This window comes from Antechinus flavipes, chromosome 3 (genome assembly GCF_016432865.1).
Source record: "Antechinus flavipes isolate AdamAnt ecotype Samford, QLD, Australia chromosome 3, AdamAnt_v2, whole genome shotgun sequence".
NCBI classification, from domain to species: Eukaryota; Metazoa; Chordata; class Mammalia; order Dasyuromorphia; family Dasyuridae; genus Antechinus; species Antechinus flavipes.
In genome coordinates this window covers 548012235-548037417 of record NC_067400.1, presented here as the reverse complement: position 1 = coordinate 548037417, position 25183 = coordinate 548012235, and the positions used below count along the sequence as shown (strand labels likewise).

Genomic DNA, 25183 nt, shown 5'->3' with positions numbered 1-25183 from the left:
TTCTTTTTGAATGCAAAAAAAGAGATGATTCTACATCTTGTTTTCTTGATACTGGTGCTCTCCACCATTCACCCAAGACTAAAATTAGCACTTTGGGGCTAAGAGGGATCTTATAGTTCAAAAATTCTTAAATCTTTTCCACTCACAACTCCATTTTCATTGGAGAAATGTTTACACAACCCTGGGTATATAGACATATAAAATAGGAATATAAGTAAAATATTGACTGATAATAAATCATGAAGAAATTTATTTTAAAACACTTCTTTGGTATATCCATAATTTTATCATTTATTAAAGATGAAAGAAAATTTGCATACTAATAAGATGGATGTGCTTATTTACCTTTACATAAAGAATTACATCTCAATAGAATATTTGATACCTTTTGCTATGGTCAAATTGTATGACTTTCACATTCAGTGACTCCATATGTGGTCATCAAACCTTTTCTTTTTATACCTGAAGAAATTGAAGCCTATAAAGGTTATTTTAGGTTAATTCCCAAAATCAAACTGGTAGCAAGTGGGAGATCTAGGATGTGATCCCCAAGTCCTCTGACTTCAAATCCGTGAAGCCTATTCCATTATGCTACACTATGTAAAATGGTATGCCTAGAGGAAGAGATGATATGAGCAGACTAATGATATGTTCTGGCTACTAGGAGGTGAAGGATGAGAAAAAAGCTATGTCCACTCCTGCCAGAATATACTTTTTTACCTTTTCAGATACAATCAGAAAAAGATAATTGTATGAATGAACTATCATCACACTTACAGCGGGCTCACTGTGCCACACTCTCTGTAAAAAGGGGAGGATGAGAATGAACATAAAAATTATATGAGAGGAATCTTTTGTTAAGGATTTTTGTGAAGCTTTGGGAAAGGAATACCTAATTACACATAAGAAAGCTATTACTTACACTTGGCAGAGCCACCAAGGAATGCTTATGGTAAAATTCACTAATTAAATATCCAAATTCTAATTTAATCACAAATTCAAAGAAGCTTATAGCTTGAAAGGTCTACCTTTTTTAATAATTTGACAAGCCAAATAGATGGAAGCTATCAATTGCATAAAATGCAACAACAAATCTAATTTTTATAGCCCTTTATACAGCTGGCTCATTGAACATAACATTAACTCATAGATAACAATCAAGAGAGAACCTGTTTCCATATTTGCTTTACTTTCTATGTACAGATGTACCACAGCTTTCATAAAATGTGATAACAATCTATCAGCTCCCCAAGCTCAGGAACTAATTTACTTCAGGTTTCTGACACTGATTTTAAATGATAAGCAAGATGAAATATGAAACTCATTTGTTTCTGTATGAGTGAAATGAAGATATGATTGAAAATGTCATACTTTGTTTATGAAATGAAGAGTCATGTCTGGAGCTTTGTTGTTGTTTTTGTTTTAACACAATTCTGAATTTCCTTCTTTCAAAACAGAGAAGAAGATATCATTTGGTTTTATGTGATAAAAGAATTTCATTGTTCCAAAATGTCTATTTCAACTATTTATATGAAATTCTCCCATGTGCAAAGCACTTGAAGACACAAAGCTCTAGACAAAATTATTAAAAATTCTGAAAGCTGAATTATTCACATAAGAAAACAGCCTAGTCAGTAATATTCATATGCTTTTTCAAGCTGCTCAAAGTAGTACCGTGTAAGCAGAAATGTAGATAGTTTGATTTAAATGTATTTCTAAGAATTGTTTGAAAGTTTCCGGAAAAATTAGAATAAAAAAAAATACTTGGTTCTTCATATAACCACAACTACAAATTTGTCTGGGACAGATATATGATCTTCCAGCATCATTCCAGAATTCTTATATCATTTGTAAATAACCACATTTTTACAACAATTCAGATCCACATAGTAGATGGCCTTATAGTAAATCTATTGAAATATTGTTATTATATGTATCCATGCATATAGCATATATGCATATATATTATATTATCACCCTGGATTTATGCTACATCCCTAGTGCTTTCTCCTAGACAGGATTACTACATTTTATCTTACAAAATTTCTTTCAAGTTGGGAATGAAATGTATTCTTGTTATTATGATCATTCCCTTTTAGGAACAAGGAAAAGGAGACCCAGAGAATGTAGATGACTTATATAATGCTGCTTAGTGAGTGACTGCTGCAGAAATCCCAGCATTTACACTCAAGAGTAAAACTTCCCATTATAAGTGTCTTTATTCATCAATCAGGAACCACCAAGTACTTGATAAATGTAAGACTCTTTGCTGCTATTTATCCCTCATTCTCAGCAAGGACAATGACATCAGAGATTTGATTCCATTACATGCAAGTGAGTTGGATTTAAGTGAGGGTGGGCTATACAAAGTCACCTGGAGATGGCCATAGCTCTATGGTATGGAATAAGACAATAAAGTCAAGATATGGAATAAAGCAATGAATACAACAAGAATAAGTCAGATCCCATTCTTGTCTTTAAGGAGCTTATAATCTAGAAGAGGAAGTAAGGCACAGACATGAAAGAATCAAAGAAATAAACAGAATTTGGTTTTCTTTTTCTCTAAGAATATTTATATAAATACTTAATTATTTACTCACTGCCATAAAATTTTGTTAAGAATAAAATATTACAATGATACTAAGATGAGTGATGGGATTGGGGGTGAGGGTGGAGTGGAGAGCAGTCCCTGAACTGAAGATGGACTTGTATTTTAGCTAAAGAAGGACAGAAAAATAAACATAGAATAACCTGTTATAAGGTAGAACAAAAGGAGCAAAAGAGTGCAGATAAGATTTTAAATAATCTATTGGTATTGTTCGAATGCCAAATATACATGTCAAAAAGATTATTTGATGAAGAACTTACATAAGATGGTCAGAAAAAGTGATACAAGGACACTCTCAAGTTCTGTCTTAAGAACTTTAGAACTGATTGTATGACAGGGGAGACACTGCCCAGGACCACCTAGCATATCCTCCCCTCATCAGAGAAGGTACTGTGCACTATGAGCAAAGTATAATTAAATTAGCTCAGAAGAAATTCGAGATGCACAAAGTTAGAGAAGCTACCTCAACTGTCCGTAGGGATTATTTGTGTCTGACCTGTGGCAGAGCATTTCAAGCTCATGTTGATCTGATCAGTCACCGTCAGACATACTATAATTCTATAACACCATAAATGATATATAGAGGACATTTTGGTCCTCTTTAAGAATGAAGGACAACAATCAACCAACAAATCTATTGGTAGTATTGTCCCAGGCTGAGGACGAGGATCTAGAGCAGCAGGGAATAAATAAGTCAAAAAAGCTGTCTGAGATTTTGTAAAGGCCATTCATGTTGGATGTTAGTTAGTTAGTTAGTTAGTTAGATGCAACTTACCTCAGATCTTTACAGAAAAGACCACTTAGCTTCATATCTGTTGCTTTCACTACATTGTGGCCTATAGGATACAACTCTGCTCCTAGAATAAGTTTCAAGTCCAAATCAAATCTCAGAGACTTACTAGCTGTGTGACTCTAAATAAGTCACTTGGTTGCTTTCTGCTTCAGTTTCCTCAGCTGTAAAAATTAGGATAATAAAAGCATTTACCTCCTAGGAGATAATATTTTTAAAGTACTTTGTAAACTTCAGAGTTCTGTGTAAATACTAAATATTATTAGCCCCAACCCAGGCCAATCTGGTTCCTAGCTAGACAAATGAGATAAGAGGAGATAGTGTGTTCCAATCCATTGATTGTTGTCCTTCATTCTCAAAGAGAACCAAAACAATATTCCTTAGAGTCAAGTTACAGTGTCTGTCTGTGGCTATTCAGATTGTTCTGCCCCAGGTTGGACACAAATAGTTCCTATAAACATTTGGGGTAGTGTCTCGAACTTTGCATATCCTGCATTTCTTCTAAGCTAATTCAATTCGACTTTACTCATAAAGCACAGCACCTTCTCCAAGGAAAGCATGCCATGATGAGTGGTCCTGTGCCAGTGTCTCTCATCAAGTCATCTTTGCTGTCTTTGTTCCCTAGTTCTAGTGAGTGGACTCTTGGCTTGTCCTGCATTGTGGGGCTCAGTCCCAGTTCTAGGTGCATATCTTCTTTCTCTAAGCCGCTATCTCATCTTTCATTTCCTCTAACTAAGACTAGCATCTTGATGCACTTTCATCAGTTCCCCCAGTTATTGAGTTCTTACCATAAACCACAGATTCTTTGGTGAGGTCTCTGCCCCCTGTCAGATCTTCCTAATACCAATATCTTTTTCCTAGGCCTCTGACCTACTGTCACTCTTCTCCATCAACCTGCTGGGTTCCTCTACTGTCTAATCCATGCTCTTTGACCCACCCTCTTGTTTAGATTCCCTTCTAGTAGCCATGGCTGGAATCTTTCTTAATTATCTTCATTATCACAGAAGCTCTGTGCAGTTTCTTGATCCCTGTATCCACAATGATACCAATCTGCCACCAATCAAGTTCCAAAATCGACCCACAGAATATTTGGAATGGTCAGCTCAGTAATAATTGGAAGTGAATAATGCTTTATGAGCAAAGAAATGCTGTGATCAGAGCCTTCTAATTAAAAATATTAATCTAAATATAATGTGCAGAAAATGTTTGTTACTTTGACAAAGTGGAAAATTAAAGAATAAAGCTTATATAGTTGATTTGTCCTTTATATAGATCAAGATATCAAATATAAGTTCAGGCAAGCTAAGTTTTAAGTACTTACTCACATAACCCATAAAATAAGATAGCCAACTGTGATTTCATCAAAAGAGGGAACTCCTGGAAGGTGGAAAAAATCCCTCCACTGATGCAGATTAGCACCCTCTCTGAAATTTCTAACCTAACACAATTGCCTAGCATGCTGACAAGGTGAGCTATTTGTACATTGACAAGGTGAACTATTTGCAGCCATTATATGTCAGTGACAGAACTCAAACCCAGGTCTTCTCAGTTCTGACTGAAAATCTCTGGCCATTACACCAAGCTGACTCTCTATAAGATGATTTGAAAGTAAAATGTGTTTCTCTAGCCAAGAATGATCTACATTAATTCTAAATTAGAATTTGCCCGAATACCTGACAAAACCTGATTAATTTTCATGATATTACAAAAATGAACCATCTTTAGATTGCTTGGTTTGATCTACAATATCTACAATTTCATAATGGAAATAGTGTAGTGAAATTCAAAGGGCAAAGGATTTGGAGAAAGAGGAAGAGGAGAAAGAGGTTCAAATTACAGTTTTTCTTCTCACTATCTTATGTAACATTAGAAAGATCATCTCTTCTCTCCCGGCCTCATTTTCTTCCTTACAAAATTAGGAGTTTGAGGGCAGCTAGGTAGTGCAATGGATAGAGCACCAGCCTTAAAGTCAGGAAAAGCTGAATTCAAATCTAGCCTCAGACACTTAATACTTACTAGCTATGTGATCCTGAGCAAGTCACTTAACCCCAATTGCCTCAGCCAAAAAAAAAAAAAAAAATTTAGGAGTTTGGACTAGTTAACATTGATAGTCTCTTCCACCTCTAAATCTATTATCTTTTTTGTGATTTATGTATTTATCAAATTTTTCATTGTATTATTTTGCTAAGGCAAGGTATATATATATATAGCACTCCTAAAAAGAAAACGAAATTCTTAGTTTGTAATTTCAGAAACAGTCCCTTAGAATTATCTTTTGACTTAACAAAGGCTTATTATAAAGTATTATAATAAAAGAATTTTTGCATTGGGACACTCAACCTTCACACAGTAAAAGGTCAAATTGTTCCATTGAAACAAAAATGACAGTATGTTTGTTATTCCCCAGATGCTTTGGCAATTTCCCAGATGTTCTGCAACATGCTACAAATGTCTATTCATGTTCCTATCATGTGTATTTCTGATCAATAGACTAAATCCTGTTATCATGTGTGAGGGGGAAAGAAATAACAGTACCTAAATGCCAATGTAATCACTTTATCATTTTATTAATAATGAATAAATATTTGCCTGAAAGATTAGCATTTCACCTTAAAAAGCTGAAAAAAATTTAAAGTTAGAAGACTGGAACCCTATTCCAGGGAGAATTTAGTGAAATCAACGGATTGGATCCTTTTTGTTTTTTGAGTGAAACTATTTCCAACCCCTCTATTAATCAATAGGCTTACTGTGGCTCAATCAGCACCTTTCTCTTAGACACAGTATTGTTTTTGAGAGATAGATAGTGGAGGCAGGTAGCATATTAAACATGTAGTGAAGAAGCCCTACATTCAATCCTACTTCAGATGCTTATTAGGCCTAGAAATCTGGCCAAGTCATTTTACCTCTCTTAGCTTTAGAATCCTCATCTGTAAAATGGGGATAACAATAGCTCCTACCTCAAAGAGTTGTTGTGGAGATAACATGAGGTAAACATGCAAGACACTTTGCAAATCTTAAGATACTTTATAAATGAATAAATGATTAAATGAATAAGTATGTACAATTGATCATTATTAACTAATTAACTAATAAATTATTAACATAAACAAATCAAGCATTTATTAAACAATAAACAAAATAAACAATAAAATGTTTATTAAGCTCCTACTGTGTTCCAGACACTGTGCTAAGCTCTTGGGATACAACAAGGTAAAAAAGAAGCTCTGCCTTCAGGAAGCTTATAGTTTAATGGGGGAGACAATCCAAACAAGTATTATATAGGATATATAAATTATATTGGATAAACAGGAGATAATTAACAGAGAGAAGACACTGGAATTAAGAGGAGTTGGGGAAGATTTCCTATTGAAAGTGGAATTTAGTTTGGACTCAAAGGAAGCCAGAGAAAGAATTGGAAATTGGCAGATATCCATCAATTGGCAACTGAGTGAACAAACTGTAGTACATGAATGTAAAAGAATACTACTGTTCTATAAGAAATGATGAGCAGGCTGACTTCAGAAAAAGCCTTGAAAGACTTACATGAACTGATGCTAAGTGAAGTGAGCAGAATTAGGAGACTATTGAACACAATAACAAATTTTGTGATGATCAACTATGATAAACTTAGCTCTTCTCAGCAACATGCAACAGCCAGGAGGCTATTGTCACTGGATGGAAGAAGCTGCTATCATTTTCTAGGCTCTATACTAAATGTTGGGGATTCAAAGAAAGGAAAAAAATAGTACCTGTTCTCATGTAGCTTTAATGGGGAAGACAACATGTGAACAACTACATACAAATAAGAAAAAAGCAGGATAAATTAGGAATGATCAACAAAGGAAAATCATTAGTATTAAGGGGATATTAAGAAAAGTTAGGTGTAGAAAATGGGATTTTTGAAGGAACTTGAAGGAAGACAAGAAAGCTAGACATGGAAATGAGGAGAGACAGGAGGACAGACAATAAAAATGCTTAGAGTCTAGATGTGGAATGTATTACATACACAAGGAACAGCAATGAAGGGGTGGATATTTTACAAATACCTGAGTAGCAAACATCTGTAAAAATAAGAACATCTGCCATTTGCCCAAGTGAAGTGAAATAGGACTAGCAAGTTAATGAGTAAAGTTCTCCTTAGAGACCGGTAACATCTAGTTAATAAAAATACTGTACTATAGGGTATGCTCTGCCACTCAGACAAATTACAAACAACTTGTACCGTAAGATATTCAGGCAGATGTGGAAAGAGCTAGAGGGATCAAGTGTTCACAATTCAACAATGACAGCTTTGTTCTGTCTGCAATTTTTAAAATGTATCTTGAGATGTTATAGAGTGACCCTTTAAACACACTATCAATAAGGCACGTGCTCTGAGGTGGTTGGTTTTTTTTTTTCCAAAATCAGTTACGAATTTTCACTTATCATTTACATTTCTTAGAACTCCCTTGTATTGCACAGCACAAATCTGCAAGATAGCTGATCAACACTGTATCATAGAACAACACATTTTGTTTTGTTTTGTTTTGTTTTTTAAATGGCCTAGGAAAAGAGGTAGTATCATGCAGTGGAAAGAATTGCCGGTTGTAAAAATCACTATGATTTCATCAAGAAATTGACAAACATTCATCAAATTCTTACTATCTACAGGGTACAAAGATGAAATAATTCCTACTCTCATTTGTTGCTAACTAGAGGCAATAAAAAGAAAAACATTAAAAATCAAAAGAATTTCTCTACATGTTTTTGTTCAGAAAAAAGCAAAGTGAAATAATCATAGGAAACTAGGGTCATACCAAAATCATTCTGGAGAATTCAAAGGAGAAAATCATCACAAATGTGACATTTAAATTTGCTACTAGAATAGTTTGAAATTCAATAAACATTTCCTCATATTTATTTCTTCAACAGATAATAAAAGTAATATTTATTATATAATATGGTTTTTAAGGTTTACAAAACACCTAAATTACCTCATTTGAATCTCAAAACAATTCAGGAAAAGATATTTAACAGGGCCTTTATCCCCATTTTTACAAATGAAAAAACTGAGATACGTAATGTTGAGTGTCTTGTTCATGATTACATAGCTAATAAATGTTACATTCAAGTCCAACCTAGATCTTTCTGATTCTAAGTCCTGCACTTTGTCTACTATCTTTTGCTTTGATTTATTTTTGTTTCTCCAAAAGTAAAAACAAATGATGTGAAAAAGAGAATGACTGCCCAAGTATGGACAACTGATTTTTCACAGGAATTAAGAACTCCCAAGGGAAGAAATTCTCTCTTCCAATGCAGGTGATCACCTTACTGACAGCTAATAGACACAAGATAAGTGACTACCCAAAGTCTGGCATCCACTTTGTGTCAGAGACAGGCCTTGAACTTTTGTCTTTCTAGCATTAAGGTGAGTTCTCCATCTATTACACTGAGGTACCACTCTAAATAAATATAGCTGGAAAATAAAGGGATCAGAGCAAATTTCATGTTGAACAATACTATCTTGTTGCTAACGTCTAAAGAAATTATAAAGCAAATGTGTTACCATTTACATATGAGGGACAAGTAGACCTTCAATGTATTGAAAGTTATTACTGTAGAAACCACTGTTTGGAAAATCCCATCTGACAATTGCTGTAGCAGCTGTGGGAATGAGAAAAAAACTTCAAGTAGAAGGGGGAGCTTTGAAGGAAACTGGAGAAGCAGAGAAAAAAGAGACAGTGCATTCCAAGCGTAGGGGAACAGACAGGGCAAAGGCATGGAAACAGGAAATGGATTGTTGTGTCTAAAAAATAAAAAGAAGGTCAGCATCACAGAATATGGAGGCAAGTCCAGAAAGGAAGAATGGGGCCATGTTAAAAAGAACTTTAAAATGCCAAACAGAGGAGAATACTTTTGATTCTAGAAGTAATAGTAATTTTTGAGGAATCACTAGAGTTTATTGAGTGGGAGAGTAGCATGATCAGACCTACATTTTAAGAAAACAATTTTGGTTAATATTCTCAACAAGGACATATGTACAGATTTTTCTCATAACAATTTTAGATGGCAGAGCAGGTATGTGTTGGCAATAGGTAGCTTTTATGTAGCACTTTAAAGTTTTACAAAATAATTTACAAACCTCTTACTTTTTCCTCACAAGCCTGAAGGCTAAATACTATTATTATTCTATTCAATTCCATCTCTCTGCCTTGATTAAACATACTCAGGCCTGAGATGTTAAAGTCCATGCATAATTGCTCTATCTTCTTATAATATTATTTAAAGATCTTTTCCATTTTTCTTCCATTTGCTGTCCTCTCATTTTCATCATCAAATGCTCTCCCTATTATTCTGATTAGTCAAGTAATAAATAATGGAAGAACCTGATAAATAATAATTTAACATTCTATATGGAGGTTGGGGGTAGACAGGGAAGAGTTCTACCATATATAATTCAAATATATTACATTAAATTCTAGTTATCAATACTTCAAAATAATGTCATTGGTTGTAAAGATACAAGGAAGAGCAGCACAAATAAGACTAAAATTTAGAAAACACATTAGAAATATTATTCTAGAGGGAGGATTCTGGGAAGATGGTGGAGTAGGAAGATAAATTTCAAGCTCTCCAGATTTCCCCTACAAATAGAACAAATTTGTGCCTTAGGGAGAACATAGAACGGTGAAAAATCAAAAAGATGTGGGGCAGAATAGGAGTCCTCCTGATACAACCCAAGAAGATCCACAGACCCAGGACCAGGGATTAACTCAGGTGAAGTGCAAACACCTCTGGAACCCCTGGAGCTGTCTGGAAGTGGTTGGAGCTTCAGCAGGAACTACAGAAACTTTCACCTCCTAGACAGCATGGAGGGTCAGAATCTGAGTCTTAGAAGAATGAGAGAACTTCAACTAATTAGGAACGCTAGGCCTAAATGTACTGCAAGATTCAGCCTTGAGTGAGAAGGAACCAGCACCTGATAAGTGCAGAGGCAGTGGAGTAGGATGCTACTGGCTGCAGGCACTTGCAGGAGAATCTACTCTCTACTCTAGTTTGGGGTTGCAAGTCAGAAGAGAGAATTCAAGTGAAACTAGAGGCACCATCCTCCCCGCCCCATTATTGAAAATGTTTATATTACTACCTCTTATTAAAAAAAAATAAACTGGCAAAGGAGAAAGAACCCCACCCCACCATTGAAGCATACTATAAGAACAGGGAAGAGTGGGGTTCACCTTCAGAGGAGGACACTGAAGTAAAAAAAGCTTCTACCTCCAAAAAGTAATGTGACATGGCTCCCTGCCCAGAGAGAATTCAGAGAACTTAAAAAATAATTTAAAAATTAAATGAGAGACATTGAGGAAAAACTAAAAATAAATAGACACCATCTAAGAAAAACAAGATTATGGGGGGAAAAAAGGTTAACCAACTAGAAAAGAAGATACAGAGTCTCAAAGACAAAAATAACTCTTTGAAAATTAGAATTGGGCAAGGGAAAGCCAGTGAAGCTGTGGGAGACCAAGAAATAAGAAATGCTACTCTATAAGAAGAATATTGTGGAGGTGGTACCAATTGTTTTCACACATTATCAAAATATAATATCATGTATTAACACACATGAAAAATCTTATGCTTTGCTGAATTAAAAGTTCACCAAACACATTATCCATCCTCAAGGAATTTCCAAGTCTGAAAGAGATGATAAACATATATAAAGGAAGGGAGGAAATATGTATCAGGTGTCTACTATATAGTAAGTACTTTATAAATATTATCTCATTTGATGCTCACAATAATTCCAGGAGACTGCTATTATCATCTCCATTTTACATTATAGGAAAAGAGAAGTTAATTGTCTTGTCCACTTAACCACATAGACAGAAGTGTCACAGACCAGATATGAATTCATTTTCCCCACTCTAGAGTTTAAAGTTTAAAATATGTCCTTAGTTTTTAATATAGTCTAAATTTATTAACTTTAAACCAAGTATGTTGTTCTTCCTCAAAAAACACAATGCCTCCAATCCACTATTAGTGAGACTTGGGTTTGAGTCTATTTTTCTACCCCCAGTATTGGGTACTATAAATCCACACACAATTTCAAACTCAGTCCCCACACATTTGTGACACAGCTGCCTAGTATCACAGGTGGAATCTGTGACTGTAGAACAAAGGCTTTCTCTTTGGGAAGTCAACTGGCCAAGGAACTAAGGGTTGTGAAACCTGAGAGCAAATTACTGAGGAAAAATGTGTCATCTTTTTCCCTAGAAATCTTTAAGACCAGGAGAGATTCTCATCAATCTGAAGTGGTTTAAGACTAATTCTTCCTAGAGGCAAGAGTATGGGCTCAGGGTCCCTTCTTGCCTTAATTATTCTGTTATTCCAAGACAGAAGTGGCTGATGTGGGTTGGCATTACTATAACCAGCAGGATTCAAGGATGGAAGTGTCAGCATCTCCCTCAGGCTTCATTCTTGCAATGTGGCTCATTCTTTCCAAATGCAAACTGGATTAAAATCTTATTTCTAGGCTCTCCATTTACAACTTCTTATGACTGGTACAGAGATTTTTTTTTTTTCATTTTAAAACTAACACTTCAGACCATATGCCAAAAGGTAGACAGTAAATAAGAGTGCAAGAACTAAAATAAAAGCCAGGTTAAGAGAAATCAATTAGACTTTACTGTATTCGCCATGTGTCAGGTGCTATGCTAAGCACAGCGTAACAGTCCCTTCCCTCAGAGAGCTCACAATCTGATGTAAAGAGACACAATGCAAACAACAGTTGCAGAAGTGGGCTTAGGTTTGGTTTAGCCAATATTCTATAGTGTGGTTGGGATGCTAGTTCTAAAATAAGTAAGGTACCCAAATACGGAGAGAGTTTGGTATGCTCAATGCACAATGAACATCTTCACTCTCACTACATCTTGGTCCTTTCTATAACTAAGCTCTGAAATCAAGGCAATCAGCAGTCAACTGTACTGAATGCAAATTACATCAATAAATAGCCATACTACTGCTAATTTAGTCTGCAGATTATCCATTGAATGCCTACACTACAATCATGTGTTGGTAGAATAGACAATTTTCTACACAGTGTGGTTTGAGAGGCACTGGAAATTCTCTGCCTACTGCTAAGTTATTAACATGTTTACTGCTTCTACTTCCAAGCATTTACATTAATTCAACTGAACACATATTTATGAAGTGTCTGTCACCTCAAATCATGGACTTTCTAGCTGGAAGATCCTATAAAGATAATCTAGCCCAAACCCAGTCATTTTATAGAAGAGAAAACTAAGAGCCAAGAAATTTGAGTGATTTGACTCTTAAATTAAGTCATACCAGATGATAGAGGAAAAATCTTAACCCAGGTCTTCCAAATAATGTGCTATAGGACACTCTGCTCATTTTAAAATTAGGGAATAATTTCCAAATGCCTATTGGTACAATTCACCCATGTGACAGGGTGCTTTTTTTAATGCTTATTTTTGGTTTGGACTTGGGATTTCATTGGTGTGATGAATTCTCATTGTAGGGGTTCCCTTTACCTATGGAGAATCATAACTCTCTTGCAATTTAGTTTTAGAAAGGTGTCTAGGGTAGGGGGAAATTAAGGAACAGGCTTGGAATATAGAGGGATTGTTGCTCACTCATGTTAATAATAATAATAATAATAATAATAATAATAATAATTGCATATATTTACATATACATATACATTTTATATGTATACATACATATGTGTTTGTATGTGTATGAATGTATATGTATATATGATATTGATTTCCCTTGGACCTCCCTTGACTAAGGCTTCTATAGATGTTTTCACTGGGCTCTGGATAACCTCAAAAACTAAACAATGCATCATCTAGCCCAGAAATCATCTTCTTTTTAACTGGTTGTTCCTTCACCAATCCAAATATAATGTAAATATGTAAGTGAAAAAATCATAATACTGTATTAACAAAAAATTAGGTGAAACACATGGCACACTCACTATGCTTCCCACCACTGTACCACAATTATCCTTAGGTGAGACCCCAAATTCAGATCCAGACCTCTTCACTCACCAGATGCCAAATTTCACCAGTCATCATAACTCTTTTGCAGAATACTTTAATAAGTTTCACTGTCCTTAGTTCCTCAAAACAGTATTTTCATTTGGCATCTTTTTTGCATAGAATTAAAAGGAAACTAAGTAGAGGAATGAAGACTTTAATCAACATAAATGAAAGAATCCAATGTGTATCATGAAGAAATTTCTTCTTAATGAAAACTCAAGTGAAGCACTTCCTACATGTAGCAATATTGTATGCCACATATCAAACCAAAAGAGGGAGAAGAGAATTATATCCAATTTTCTCACAGTATCATCACTGAGTTGTACACATCAGCTTTTCCACTAAAAATAAGACTTTTAAGCATTGATCATTTTATCTTTTAAAATCTCTCATTCTAGGGCTCATAATACTTGGTGCAGCCGGTAGGCGCACTGAGCCTCGAATCAGGAAGATCTGAGTGCAGATCTAGCCACAGATAGTAACTTGTTGTGTTACCTTGGGGTAGTAAGTTACCTCATTTGCCTCAATTCCCTCATCTGTAAAATGGAGAAAATAATAGCATCCACCTCCCAGGGTTATTGAAGAATCAAATGAAATAATCATTGTAAAACATTTAGCCCAGTGCCTGGCACATAATCAGCAACTTTAGTTGCTATGGTACTCAGCTTCCATGGTGATATATATTTTTTAATTTTCTATGGCAGGAAAAAAAGTACTTAAGATTCACATGCCAATGACCACAAGAAAAGTTTCTATTATAACAGGTAGCAAATTTTCAATGCATTTACTCTGGTTCCAGTCATTCTACTTTAACCTTTAACCTTCTAAAACAGGACAATTCTGATTTTAGGCTGAAGCTTCACCCTTTATCTTATTCTCACTTCGATAGAAGTTTGACTCTCTGACATTACACCATCTGGGCCAAGTCTCTAAACAGCAGGCAGAGTTGTTAAGTAGAAATGGTTCTGTCATGTGAAATTCACTTGCTTCCTGATGTCTAAGTAAATCTTGGGTTTACCTAACTCTAGGTAAACACAACCCTTCTGGGCAAGCCAGTTTAATAAGAAAATCTGCTTTTAGTTTTATACTCCCTGAGTAGACTGCATCTCCAAAGCTTCACAGCCACAGGTTTTATTAATGTTAGTTTACCATGGGGCATACTCTTCAAAAATCTTTCACTCAGGTCCTTGTCTTTCACATCCTCTTACTTTCTTTTACTTGTTTTCCATTTTCCTGAAATGAAGTCACTCAGATTAGTCCTGAATAGAAAGACTAAATAATTGAGAAACTATAGGTTGAAGACTTTTTAAATAGTCTTTTTGCATGGTCTACCGTTTTAGAAGAATATTGTGATGATCACTCTATAAAGAACAGCTTTGTCATTTTTATAATACTTCAGATTTTTTTAAAAGGAGAAGGACTGAAGTTACTGTTATCAACGATAACCCTTGGTCTACTTACTTGTGCCCTCAAGAGGATAGAATCAGAATAACTCTCATACATTCTCAGAATTGGTTTCAAAATCATCATCAGAATTTTAATATAGCTTGCATCTTCAGTGGTAGCTTTATTATAGAAAAATCAACTGTTTAGGGCAAAGTACTACTTCAGTTGTCTTTCACTCTAACCAGAATCTGAGTCAAACAAAAAGTAATCACAAAAAGAATTTTTTTTAAGTTTTTTAAAGTTTTCAATAAATTTCTATCTTTGTTTTCCAAAAATAATAATGTTTATCTTATCATGTTTTGGAAATATGTGAATTAAAAAAGGAATAAGTATGTGAGCATTTCATGGGTTAGATTCACCTACTACTTACTGTCTTTCAGAGTTGGATATGTTTAAAGGTAATCAATGAAAACGGATTTCTCTTTGTAAGCAATTTCCTTTACTGCCAGGAAGAGTAACAGTCTGTACTAATTAAGGAGAACAGAATGCAATACTTACTGTAAAAAAGAAAAGTCATATTTCTTTATCCAGGTGACGTGCCAAAATCAACCCATTTATGAGTGGAGAAAAATAATGTGGTCCCATCTATTTAAAAATGCCTACAAAAATGAGGCATTTACAAGAATCAGAACTTTTATGTATACTTCTGAAACAACTTTGCTATCTATGTTCCAGTTACAAAGGAGCCTACTCTTTGTTCAAATGTTAAATTGAATCGCAAAAAGATGGGGAAAAAACCCACAATGGTTTTACCATTTGCCCGAGTTCTCTTTATCACCCAACAGAAGAAAATCAGAAACCAGCATAAAAACCAAGAAAGTGGAAAATATCACATTTAAAACTTTCATTTGTTTTTCTGCAGTACTGTTCCTTGCAGTCTCTGAAGAACTCCACCTTTTCAAACAATGTTACTGAGCGGTTCCACACCAGATAAGCTGATTGACTATTCTGAGAATGAAAAGAAGACTCAAGGGATAAACATTCTTGGCTTGCTTTTCCTGGATCTTCTCAGTAACACACCAGAACTTAAGAATTCACTTTTCCTTCATGACAAAGTTACATGCTTTGAAGAATTTTCCATTCTCCCTGGTTTTCTGCTATATCTATGAATGCCATATTTCCAGAGTAGACTCCAAATCTGACAGACTCAGCCAGTCAGCTTGAAGAATAGAGGTGAAAAACACAGTGGAAAAACATATAATGTACAATTAAGACCATATGATCAGAAGGAGCAAAGCAAAACTTGCTGGACAAAGTTTTTTCTGGTGTTTATCAATAGAAATGTCCAATCTGGTAGAAATCAAAAATAATTTCCATGAATATTTTCCTTTGCCTATGGCAAGGTCTTCAAGAACGGGTAAAATCTTAATGCTATAATCAAGCTTCTAACATTAATTCTCTTTCCAGTGGTCAGCCTTGTAGTGATGACAATGTCACTAGACTGTGTGATTAAACTGCTTCCATTAGCATAGTAAGTAAAGAGCTAACCTTGGATTCTGGCAAACCTGAATTTCATTCTCATTCTAACATCTAATACTGACTGGGACCCCCCCTGGGAAACAAATTTAACCTGTCAGAGCTTCCCACTAACTCCTTGAGTATAAATTTAAAAAAAAAAAAAAGTAGCCTATATTGTAGAAGTACTTCACCAAGAACTTGCTATAAATAATGAAGACACAAATTCCCTTCCCACAATATATCATTTAATTAAAGATACAATGTAAAACTAAGTTGTTATGATTTTTTTAATTATTCCAAAATTTCATCACGAACAAGAAAATAGCAGAGTAATACAAATAGCAAAGACTGCAAAACCACTTTCCATTCCATATGAAATCTTAATCACCAAAATTTTCATTATGTAATCTTATTGTAAAATCATGGCAAGATGATGACTGGAAATGTAAATTCTATCTTCCCTTCTTTGTTTCCAATTTAATCCAGTACTGTTCCCCCATACAGGTGAATTTGACAGGTCAATGATGCATCACGCTTCAATGCATATGTGAAACATGCATGCTGCTATAGAGTATTGTAGAATAATTCCAATGAGTTCTTTTAATTCTGTCCTACCATTAGGGGCACAGCATTATATAGCCCATCCAGCTGTTAAGTGGTATCTGAACAAGAATGACAGGGACCCTAGCAGAAAAGCAGCAACACAAATTAAAATAGAGATTACAGGAACCAACCTGAAAATTACATAAAAATCAAGTGATCACTTACCCCCTAGGAACTGAATTCCTCCTGCCACCCTGCCGACTGTTCTTGAGATGAGCTCAGACACACAGCAACCCATGAGGGCAGTCAGTGCCACCAGGAGAAGAAGGCCACAACCCAGCCCCGTCACTACAGTACAGATCCTCCATTCTGCACTGGGGATACCTTGAAAGGAGGCATAGCGCCCACATTCCTCCACCATCACCGTCACCTGGCGATTCTCATCATGCACTGGATATGAGCACCTCCGAAAAGTGCCAAAGGACACTGGTTTTCCCATTTGGGATCCCAAAAGCCAGTAAGGCATGAAGAATCCTACACAGGAGGCTGCAGCACAGAGAAAGGAGAGCAGCGCCCATATCACACCTGTGCAGGTTAAGCTAGATGCCATGATTTCATCCAAAAACACTAGATGCTTCAATGACGACCCACAAAGGACCAGAACTAAGTTGTTCCTGAGAATAAAGAGTATTGATATGTCAAAGGAAGACTCACAGGAAGCCTTAATCCTTTAGCTTTGGAAAATCTGATTGAGGCAATCTTAAATTTTACTGGCCATCAACTTCTTTTCTTCTGTAGTAAGGAGAATAGTCCCTAGAGGAAAAAAAAAAAAAAAAAACAGTAGAAGAAATAACGTTAAGTATCTTGAGAAAAGTGATCACATCAACTAAGTCGACTCAGTTTGAAATTCTATGAAATCCCAAGCCTTTATAAATAATTTTCATTATAACCCAAGTTAAGTATGCCTGGCTCTGTCCTCCCACAATCTTGGTCCAGTAATCATTGACAACTATTACAGAAATGCATGTCATCTATTTGCCAAATTAGTAAATTCACTTCATGTTACAGCCAATAAAATTAGTTCAGAAAGTTCACTAGCAGTAAACTTATCCTAGGGTTTTAAAATAAAATGTCACAGCATAGATTGTTTACTTTCTTAGCTTTTAGCCTCCAAACATTTGTTCCAATACGGCTTTCCTAAGTTTTTACTCTTCAAGTTCATTCTGAGAATAAGAGTACTGAGTACTCTTAGAGATGTACTGGCTCACTGTCTGTGTACAGTAGACAACTAAAACTGGGCTCCTTTCCTTTCACACACCCACAGAGATACACAAAGTGGAGAATCTGGTCATTCCTTTAGCCTTAGCAATGACTGTCCTCCAGTGAAAATGAAAGCATGTGTATGTGTGGTCTCACAATGAAACCTACTTGCCCAACCGATTCAGCCGGTCGACTTTCACCCAGAGATATAAAGCAAGCTCTCTATTTCCTTCACCGAGGACCACAGATGGAATCTGGATGTCCTCCTCCGTCCCTCATCTTCCGTCTCTCTAGGTTTGACTCCCCAAAACTTTCCACAAACGAGAGAAAATGTGAAAGAAATCCCTTCTAGCTCAACCGCTCAAACTCCATTACTTAAGTATCCAGTCAAGCTTTGGGCTGCCCCTGGAGGGTGGCTTAGGTTGGGCTCTCTCTCCAGAGCAACTCTGGATGTCTTTGGGAAAGGGAATCTTTGGCCCCTTTCCTGAATTCTTTCGATGGCAGGTCACTCTGGAGTTAGCCCGTGTGAGCTATGCTGGTCACAGCCAAGTTAAGAGAGGAAACAAACAGCAGAATCAAAGAAAAGGGTCCCTCATCTACAGCTGGAGATTAGAAACCATCTTCACGCCCCCACGATCGGGGATACCCCAGCTTAAAGACGCACAAAGAATCCAAAGGAGTTGGAGAGTCTTTGCTCGCTCTCTCTAATCCCGTTCCTTGCCCTGCCCTGCCCGGGAAGGGAGACAGAGAGTGGGAAAGGAAGGATGGGAAGCAGCACCTCCCGGGAACAGATACAGAAATCAGACCCTGCCAAGGAGGGAGGACGACAGGAGAGCAAAGCTTAGCCGAGTCCCTGAATCCCGGAGCTGAATCCCGGACCCCTAGCCAGAGGTCAAGGGAGAGAGAGATCCCTTTCTAGCCCGCATCCTCATCCCGGTCCCAGTCCGCCAGTCGGAGCTCGGAGAGCGGCACTTACATGGTTCGCAAGGCGGCTGGCTCCTTTCCTTCCCGGTCCCGGACGCACATGCAACTTGCTGCCTTTCCCGAGCAGTAACATCCACGAAAAAGACGCCCCAGTCTTGTCTTCTGCCTCCCGGCCAAAGACTGGGAAGCTGACTTTAGAAAGCTATAATCCTGTGGGAGGCAAGGGCGCGCCGGGTGGACAGGTTTTCCAGGAGGAAGGAGCAGAGATATTTCAAACTCCTGCTGCTAGTGCTGCTGCCGCCGCCGCCGCTGCTGCTACGCTGTGTTCCAGAGAAGGAGGGATGTGGACGCGCCGGGGCGGCCAGGATCACACGCAGATGAACAGATCTCCCTTTGGCAGGCAAGGCACGCACAGCCAGCCTCCTCCCCTCTTCTCCCCAGCCCTCCCCTCGCTCTTCTCCCCTCCCCCTTGCACCCGGTGGGACCCCGCCGCAGACAGAGCGCGAACTGAGGCGGGCGGATGAGGACATTCCTGGAGAGCTAGGAGGACTATTGGAGGGGGGAGTGGGGACGTAGGAGGCAGGGAGCGGGTTTTCAAACCTTCTCCCAAATGGGAATGTTTCTCAGTTAGGGAATAAAGAGTCTAGTAATCTTTCCGTACTTCCCTGCCCTCCCTCCCTCCCCCCAAACGTCTTTACTAAGTAGTGTTAGTTGGACATGGGGAGAAGGGGCGGGGGGAGGGGGGAGGGGAGGGAAAAAAAGGGGGGGAAATAAACCAGAAGACGAAAACGGACCAGAAGACGGAGACAGAAAAATGGGGAAGTTGGTTGCTTTCTTGTGGCCATCCTATGGTGTTAAATGAAGACACGCCCTTATTGCCTCTTCTTTAACCTCTATGCCTGGTTTCCTTGCCTTCCTTAAGGGATGCTCTCAGGAGGCAGAGCCTGAAAGTTCCATACTCTAGTCTTTACAATGCGAATCGCCTGCTGTCAGAGCGCTTTGAACCCTACTTCGGAAGGTCTCCAAGAGGTGGGTGTGTATTTCAGAATGGAAGAGGAGAGAGAGTAAGATCTTTGTTTGAGGGTGGTCAGGGACACCAACAGCCGCCTCTGGCAGACAGCTATGGAAAAGGTCAAGGGAAGGAGCTATTGGCACATAGTTTTCCGCGACAGAATCCGGACACTTGGGAACATTTTCATGGGCGTGGCTTACGTGTGATGGAATGAAATTACAGCAAATTTACACTTTTCATGCCCGTAGCGCTTGAACTCTTTCAGACATTAGCTCTAACCCTTTTGGAAATGGAGTTCAGTTTTAAAAGAGTAATTAACTGTAGTTTGTGGATTCTCAACTGAAGGCATTAAAGGCATTAAAAATCATCTGTGAACAGAAAAACCTCTGACCTGGAATAAACTCTACAAGACTATTAAGTTGTCAAAAGCCATGAAGGAGCAAGTTTATTTTAAAGATATAAATATGGATATATTGCAAATATATAATTGTATATTTTTTTTAAAGTGGAATAATTTTAATTGCTAGTTACCCTGAACTCGTGGCCATTGACTTTTACATCAATAGAAGTTGAAAATATGGGTCCTTTTACCTTGTTTTTTTTTGGTTTGTTTCTTTTTTTCCCCAAAAGACTGAAATAGTTCAACAGTTTGTAAGAAAATAAAAAATAAAAAACAACTACCAAGCTCCATTTAATTTTTAGATGGAGTTTTCCCCTGATGTTCATTCTTTTTCCCCCGTAAGTTATTAATAAGAAATAATAAGACCAGAAGTGTAAACATATTTTAAATATAAGGAAATGCGATTGTCCATTGTAACTCTAGACAGTAAACAGCAGGGCCTTTGACTTAATCTAGCTAGAGAGCAATCACATATAGGGCACGTTGGGGAAATATGACTGAGAGTTGAAGAATCTAAATCTTTGTAATGACACAGGAAACCCGGGTAATCGCTTAGTTCCTCCTGCCTTCCAAGGCTGCAGGAGGAGGGGTAGGCTTTCTAGGAGAGGACTAACCACTGAACCTGGAGTGGCCAATACAGTAGATCGTAAAGATAAGTAATCTGCTATATGACTCCCTCTTTCCTCCTCTCAGATCAACCTGTCAGGACTCTTCTGAGCCTTTCTTTGGAATGATTGTACCCTTTTCCCCTCTACCAAAAGGGAAAACTAATTTGCTTACAATTGGAAGCTGATAATTTGCTGTCCTAAATAAGCTTAAGATGTATATTAAACAGGCTGATTTCAGAAAAGCCTAGAAAGACTTACAGGAACTGATGCCCAGTGAAGTGAGCAGAACCAGGAGAACATTGTACAAAGAAACAGTAAGATTGTGTGATGATGAATAATGATAGATTTATTTTACTTAGCAATATAGTGATCCAAGACAATTCCAATTGACTTGAGATGGAAAAAGCCACTCACATCCAGAAAAAGAACTATGGAGGCTAAATGTAGATTGAAATGTAGTTTTCACTTTTTTGTTGTTATTTCTTTCTCCTGGTTTTCCCCTTTTATTCTGATTTTTCTTTCACAATGTGATTATTGGAAATGTGTTTAAAATGACTGTACATATATAATCTAATTGGTAATCTATATTGGATTGTTTGCTATTTTGGAGAGGGAGGAAGTGTAAAGGAGAAAGGAAGAAAAAAATTCGGAACTCAAAATCTTACTAAAATGAATGTTGAAAACTATATGTAATTTTAAAAAATACTAAAGAGTGGGAGGGGGAAAGAATATGTCTCAAAGCACTGGCTGCCTCTTCTGATTTGTGTTTCTCTCCTGAGCATAGGTGACTGAGGAGAGATGAACACTTCTATCTTCAGAGGCCACCTTGTGAGTTGTGAGCTCCTCTGTCTTCTGTTGGAGCTAGTTGTGCTTTCTAGAGATTGGTCTCTCTCTGCTACAATTATAGAACTTCTTTGAGAAAATGATCTCTATGTGGATGAGCCCAACTCCCCAGTTTGGCTTGTGAGAAAACATGACCCTAGAGGGAAGTATTTCAACAGTGAAAGCAAAATGTCAATTCAAGAGCTTTGAAAAATACTTTGTGTGTTGAAATTTTAAGTTCAACCTTGGAGAAAAGTACAATGGTAATTATGTTGCTGCTTACATTATTTAAGTCTTTGTCAGTGTGTGTTTTTGAGTCATATTAAACATTTTTTGTGAGTGGTGTCTTATATCTAGTTTACATTGAATACCTTTTTTTCTTCCATTTTGGGAAAACCCTAAATATGAGTTAATACTAAACTTCAAGTGATTCTTCTTGAGTTTCTAGGCAGAGGGCATAAAGAGCCACAGAGCATGTGAAAAGAGAGTATGATTCTTTTCTCTAAGAGAAATGAACCCAGTGTCACTGAAGAGAAAGAGAAAGTGAATGAGCTAGTTATCTCTGGAGGTGTTATTGATCATCCTTCAGTTTTGAAGAGAGCCGTTGATATGTGTGGAGGGCCAATAGGTCCATATCCATATTGGCTCACCAGCTCCCTAATAATTGGAAAGATGTATTTAGTAAAAATCAGGCTAATCTTGTTGGAGAATGCCTGCAACAAAAACAAGACATTTTAACTATACTATTTACCCCTTAATAATAAATTAAGGACATACTTGAGGTAAATACATTAGTATGATAATTTCTGCTATTTACTATTCTGTTTTGACAAGTACTTTGATATTGATAAAATATCACAACTATTTACAATTCTGTTGATGCTGATGAGCATCATAACTATGCTATTTACAATTCTGTGTTGATAAGAAACTTGATCTTATTAGTTAAGGTGGATACTGAAATGTCAAAGTGTGGAATGTGCATTAACCCTGGAGGAATATGATGTCAACTGAAGCTAACTAGAAATGTCATAACATTAGCCTTAAATGTATATTAAGCCTGGCACTCAGATTAATAAATGAAGACTGCAAAACATATCTTCTGCCTGGCCTCGGATATTCATTCACATTCTCGGTATTCAGTGGAATTGGAGTCCAACAGACATCACTGGATAATGTCTCTACTTATGCTTGAATTGTAGGAAACCATTAGCCTTATTCTCTCTTCTAGAAGTATTGAAGTCCAGTAGTAAGACAAAAAGTCAAGACGGCTGCCTATAATCCAGGATTCTGGGGATGATTTTGATATTTTGGAAGTCTGACCAAGCTCTAAGCATCCCACATAACTGTCTTCATGGCACGTAGAACACATTTGTCCTCATCTACTCTATTCCGCAGCGGAATGTTTTCATATTTTTGAGGTAGATATATTCCTAAGTCATTAACAGGTTTGATGACTTTCGCCCTAGTTTATTTTATATTCCAGGATATGGCCACTGCTCATGCTACAGTTTTTTGGATTCACAGGTGAAGTTGGGTAACAGGAACATATTTCTTTCCCTAGAGCTAGCCCTCATCCAAGCCCAGAAATCCATGGGTGCACTAGTTATGTGTTTACTATCCATTGCTTACCTATATACATTTTACATAATTCATAAAGGATTATATAAATTTTAGTTTTATTATCTTATTTTATTATTTTTACTTTTTATTATTGAATTCGACTCAACAAACATGTATTGGACTCAATATGTGAAAGAAGGAAACAAGTGGTTATTAAGCACCTATTATGTGTCATACATTGTGCTAAGCACTAATATTTCCCCTGGGAGGTAGATGCCATTATTACACCCTTTTTGCAGTTGAAGAAATTGAGGCAAAATGAGATTTAAATGATTTTCTCAGAGTCAGAGAGCTAATAAGTAACTAAGGTTTGTTTTGAATACAACTCTTTCTGACCCCAGAGTCATTATTGTAACCATTGAGTGACTTAATCTGCAACATAATGTTGTTTAATGCTGGATTTCTTTTTTTTTTCTTTAATAACTTTTTATTGACAGAACCCATGCCAGGGTAATTTTTTACAATATTATCCCTTGCACTCACTTCTGTTCCGATTTTTCCCCCTCCCGCCTCCACCCCCTCCCCCAGATGGCAAGCCGTCTTATACATGTTAAATATGTCACAATATAGATACAATATATGTGTGCAGAACCGAACAGTTCTCTTGTTGCACAGGGAGAATTGGATTCAGAAGGTAGAAATAACCCAGGAAGAAAAACAAAAATGCAAACAGTTTACATTCATTTCCCTGTGTTCTTTCTTTGGGTATAGCTGCTTCTGTCCATCATTGATCAATTGAAACTGAATTAGATCTTCTCTTTGTCAAAGAAATCTATTTCCATCAGAATACACCCTCATACAGCATGGTTGTTGAAATATATAATGATCTCCTGGTTCTGCTCATTTCACTCAGCATCAGTTCATGTAAGTCTCTCCAAGCCTCTCTGTATTCATCCTGCTGGTCATTTATTACAAAACAATAATATTCCATAACATTCATATACCACAATTTACCCAGCCATTCTCCAATTGATGGGCATCTATTCATTTTCCAGTTTCTAGCCAGTACAAACAGGGCTGCCACAAACGTTTTGGCACATACAGGTCCCTTTCCCTTCTTTAGTATCAGTTTGGGATATAAACCCAGTAGTATAATGCTGGATTTCAAAGAAGAAAAACAACATAGTTCCTATACTCAAGAGATTCATGATCTACTAGGGAGATAGGGCATGTATGCAAGTAAATATAATACGAGACAGATTATGGAAGAGGCAGTTTGGTGGCACAATGGATACAGTTCTGAATAAGGAGATAAGAAAATTTAAGTTCAAATTCAACCTGTCATTGGAACCATATTCAAAAACTTTCCAGATTGGTAGAATCCAGCAGGGATTGGTTTTTTCTGACATTTTCTTAAAGAGCCTAGCTCTAAAGAGCTTCCTTACTAGTAGGATTAAAATATGGCTTTTGTGAAGGTGTAACACTGACAGTGTCTGAAGGAGGGAACAGAGAATGCTGGAAATCACACACTTTATAGACTATGAATAAACATTCTTTCCATTGTTTGAACTCCAAATGTGAAATCCTTGTCCAAAGGTCAATGATGAAATGAATTGTATAAGTACTGATACTTTCACTTCAAATAGAATACCAAGTTATAATAAGGAAATTGCAACTGAATAGAAAAAGAAATCACAAATTTTCTTCTA

At 36.8% G+C, this 25183-nt stretch overlaps 1 protein-coding gene across 1 annotated transcript in view; it reads right to left on the bottom strand.

Annotated features, from left to right (window-relative positions):
• Positions 1-19453, bottom strand: part of LHFPL6 (LHFPL tetraspan subfamily member 6) — a 286250-nt gene extending 266797 nt beyond the window's left edge. Inside the window, exons 1-2 of the mRNA XM_051987403.1 lie at positions 19122-19453; positions 17111-17698 (exon numbers count right to left, since the gene is read on the bottom strand). Coding sequence (XP_051843363.1) covers positions 17111-17495 — 385 coding nt within the window. The 5' untranslated portion in view covers positions 17496-17698; positions 19122-19453. The remainder of the gene's footprint in view (positions 1-17110; positions 17699-19121) is intronic.
• Positions 19454-25183: the final 5730 nt, after the last annotated feature.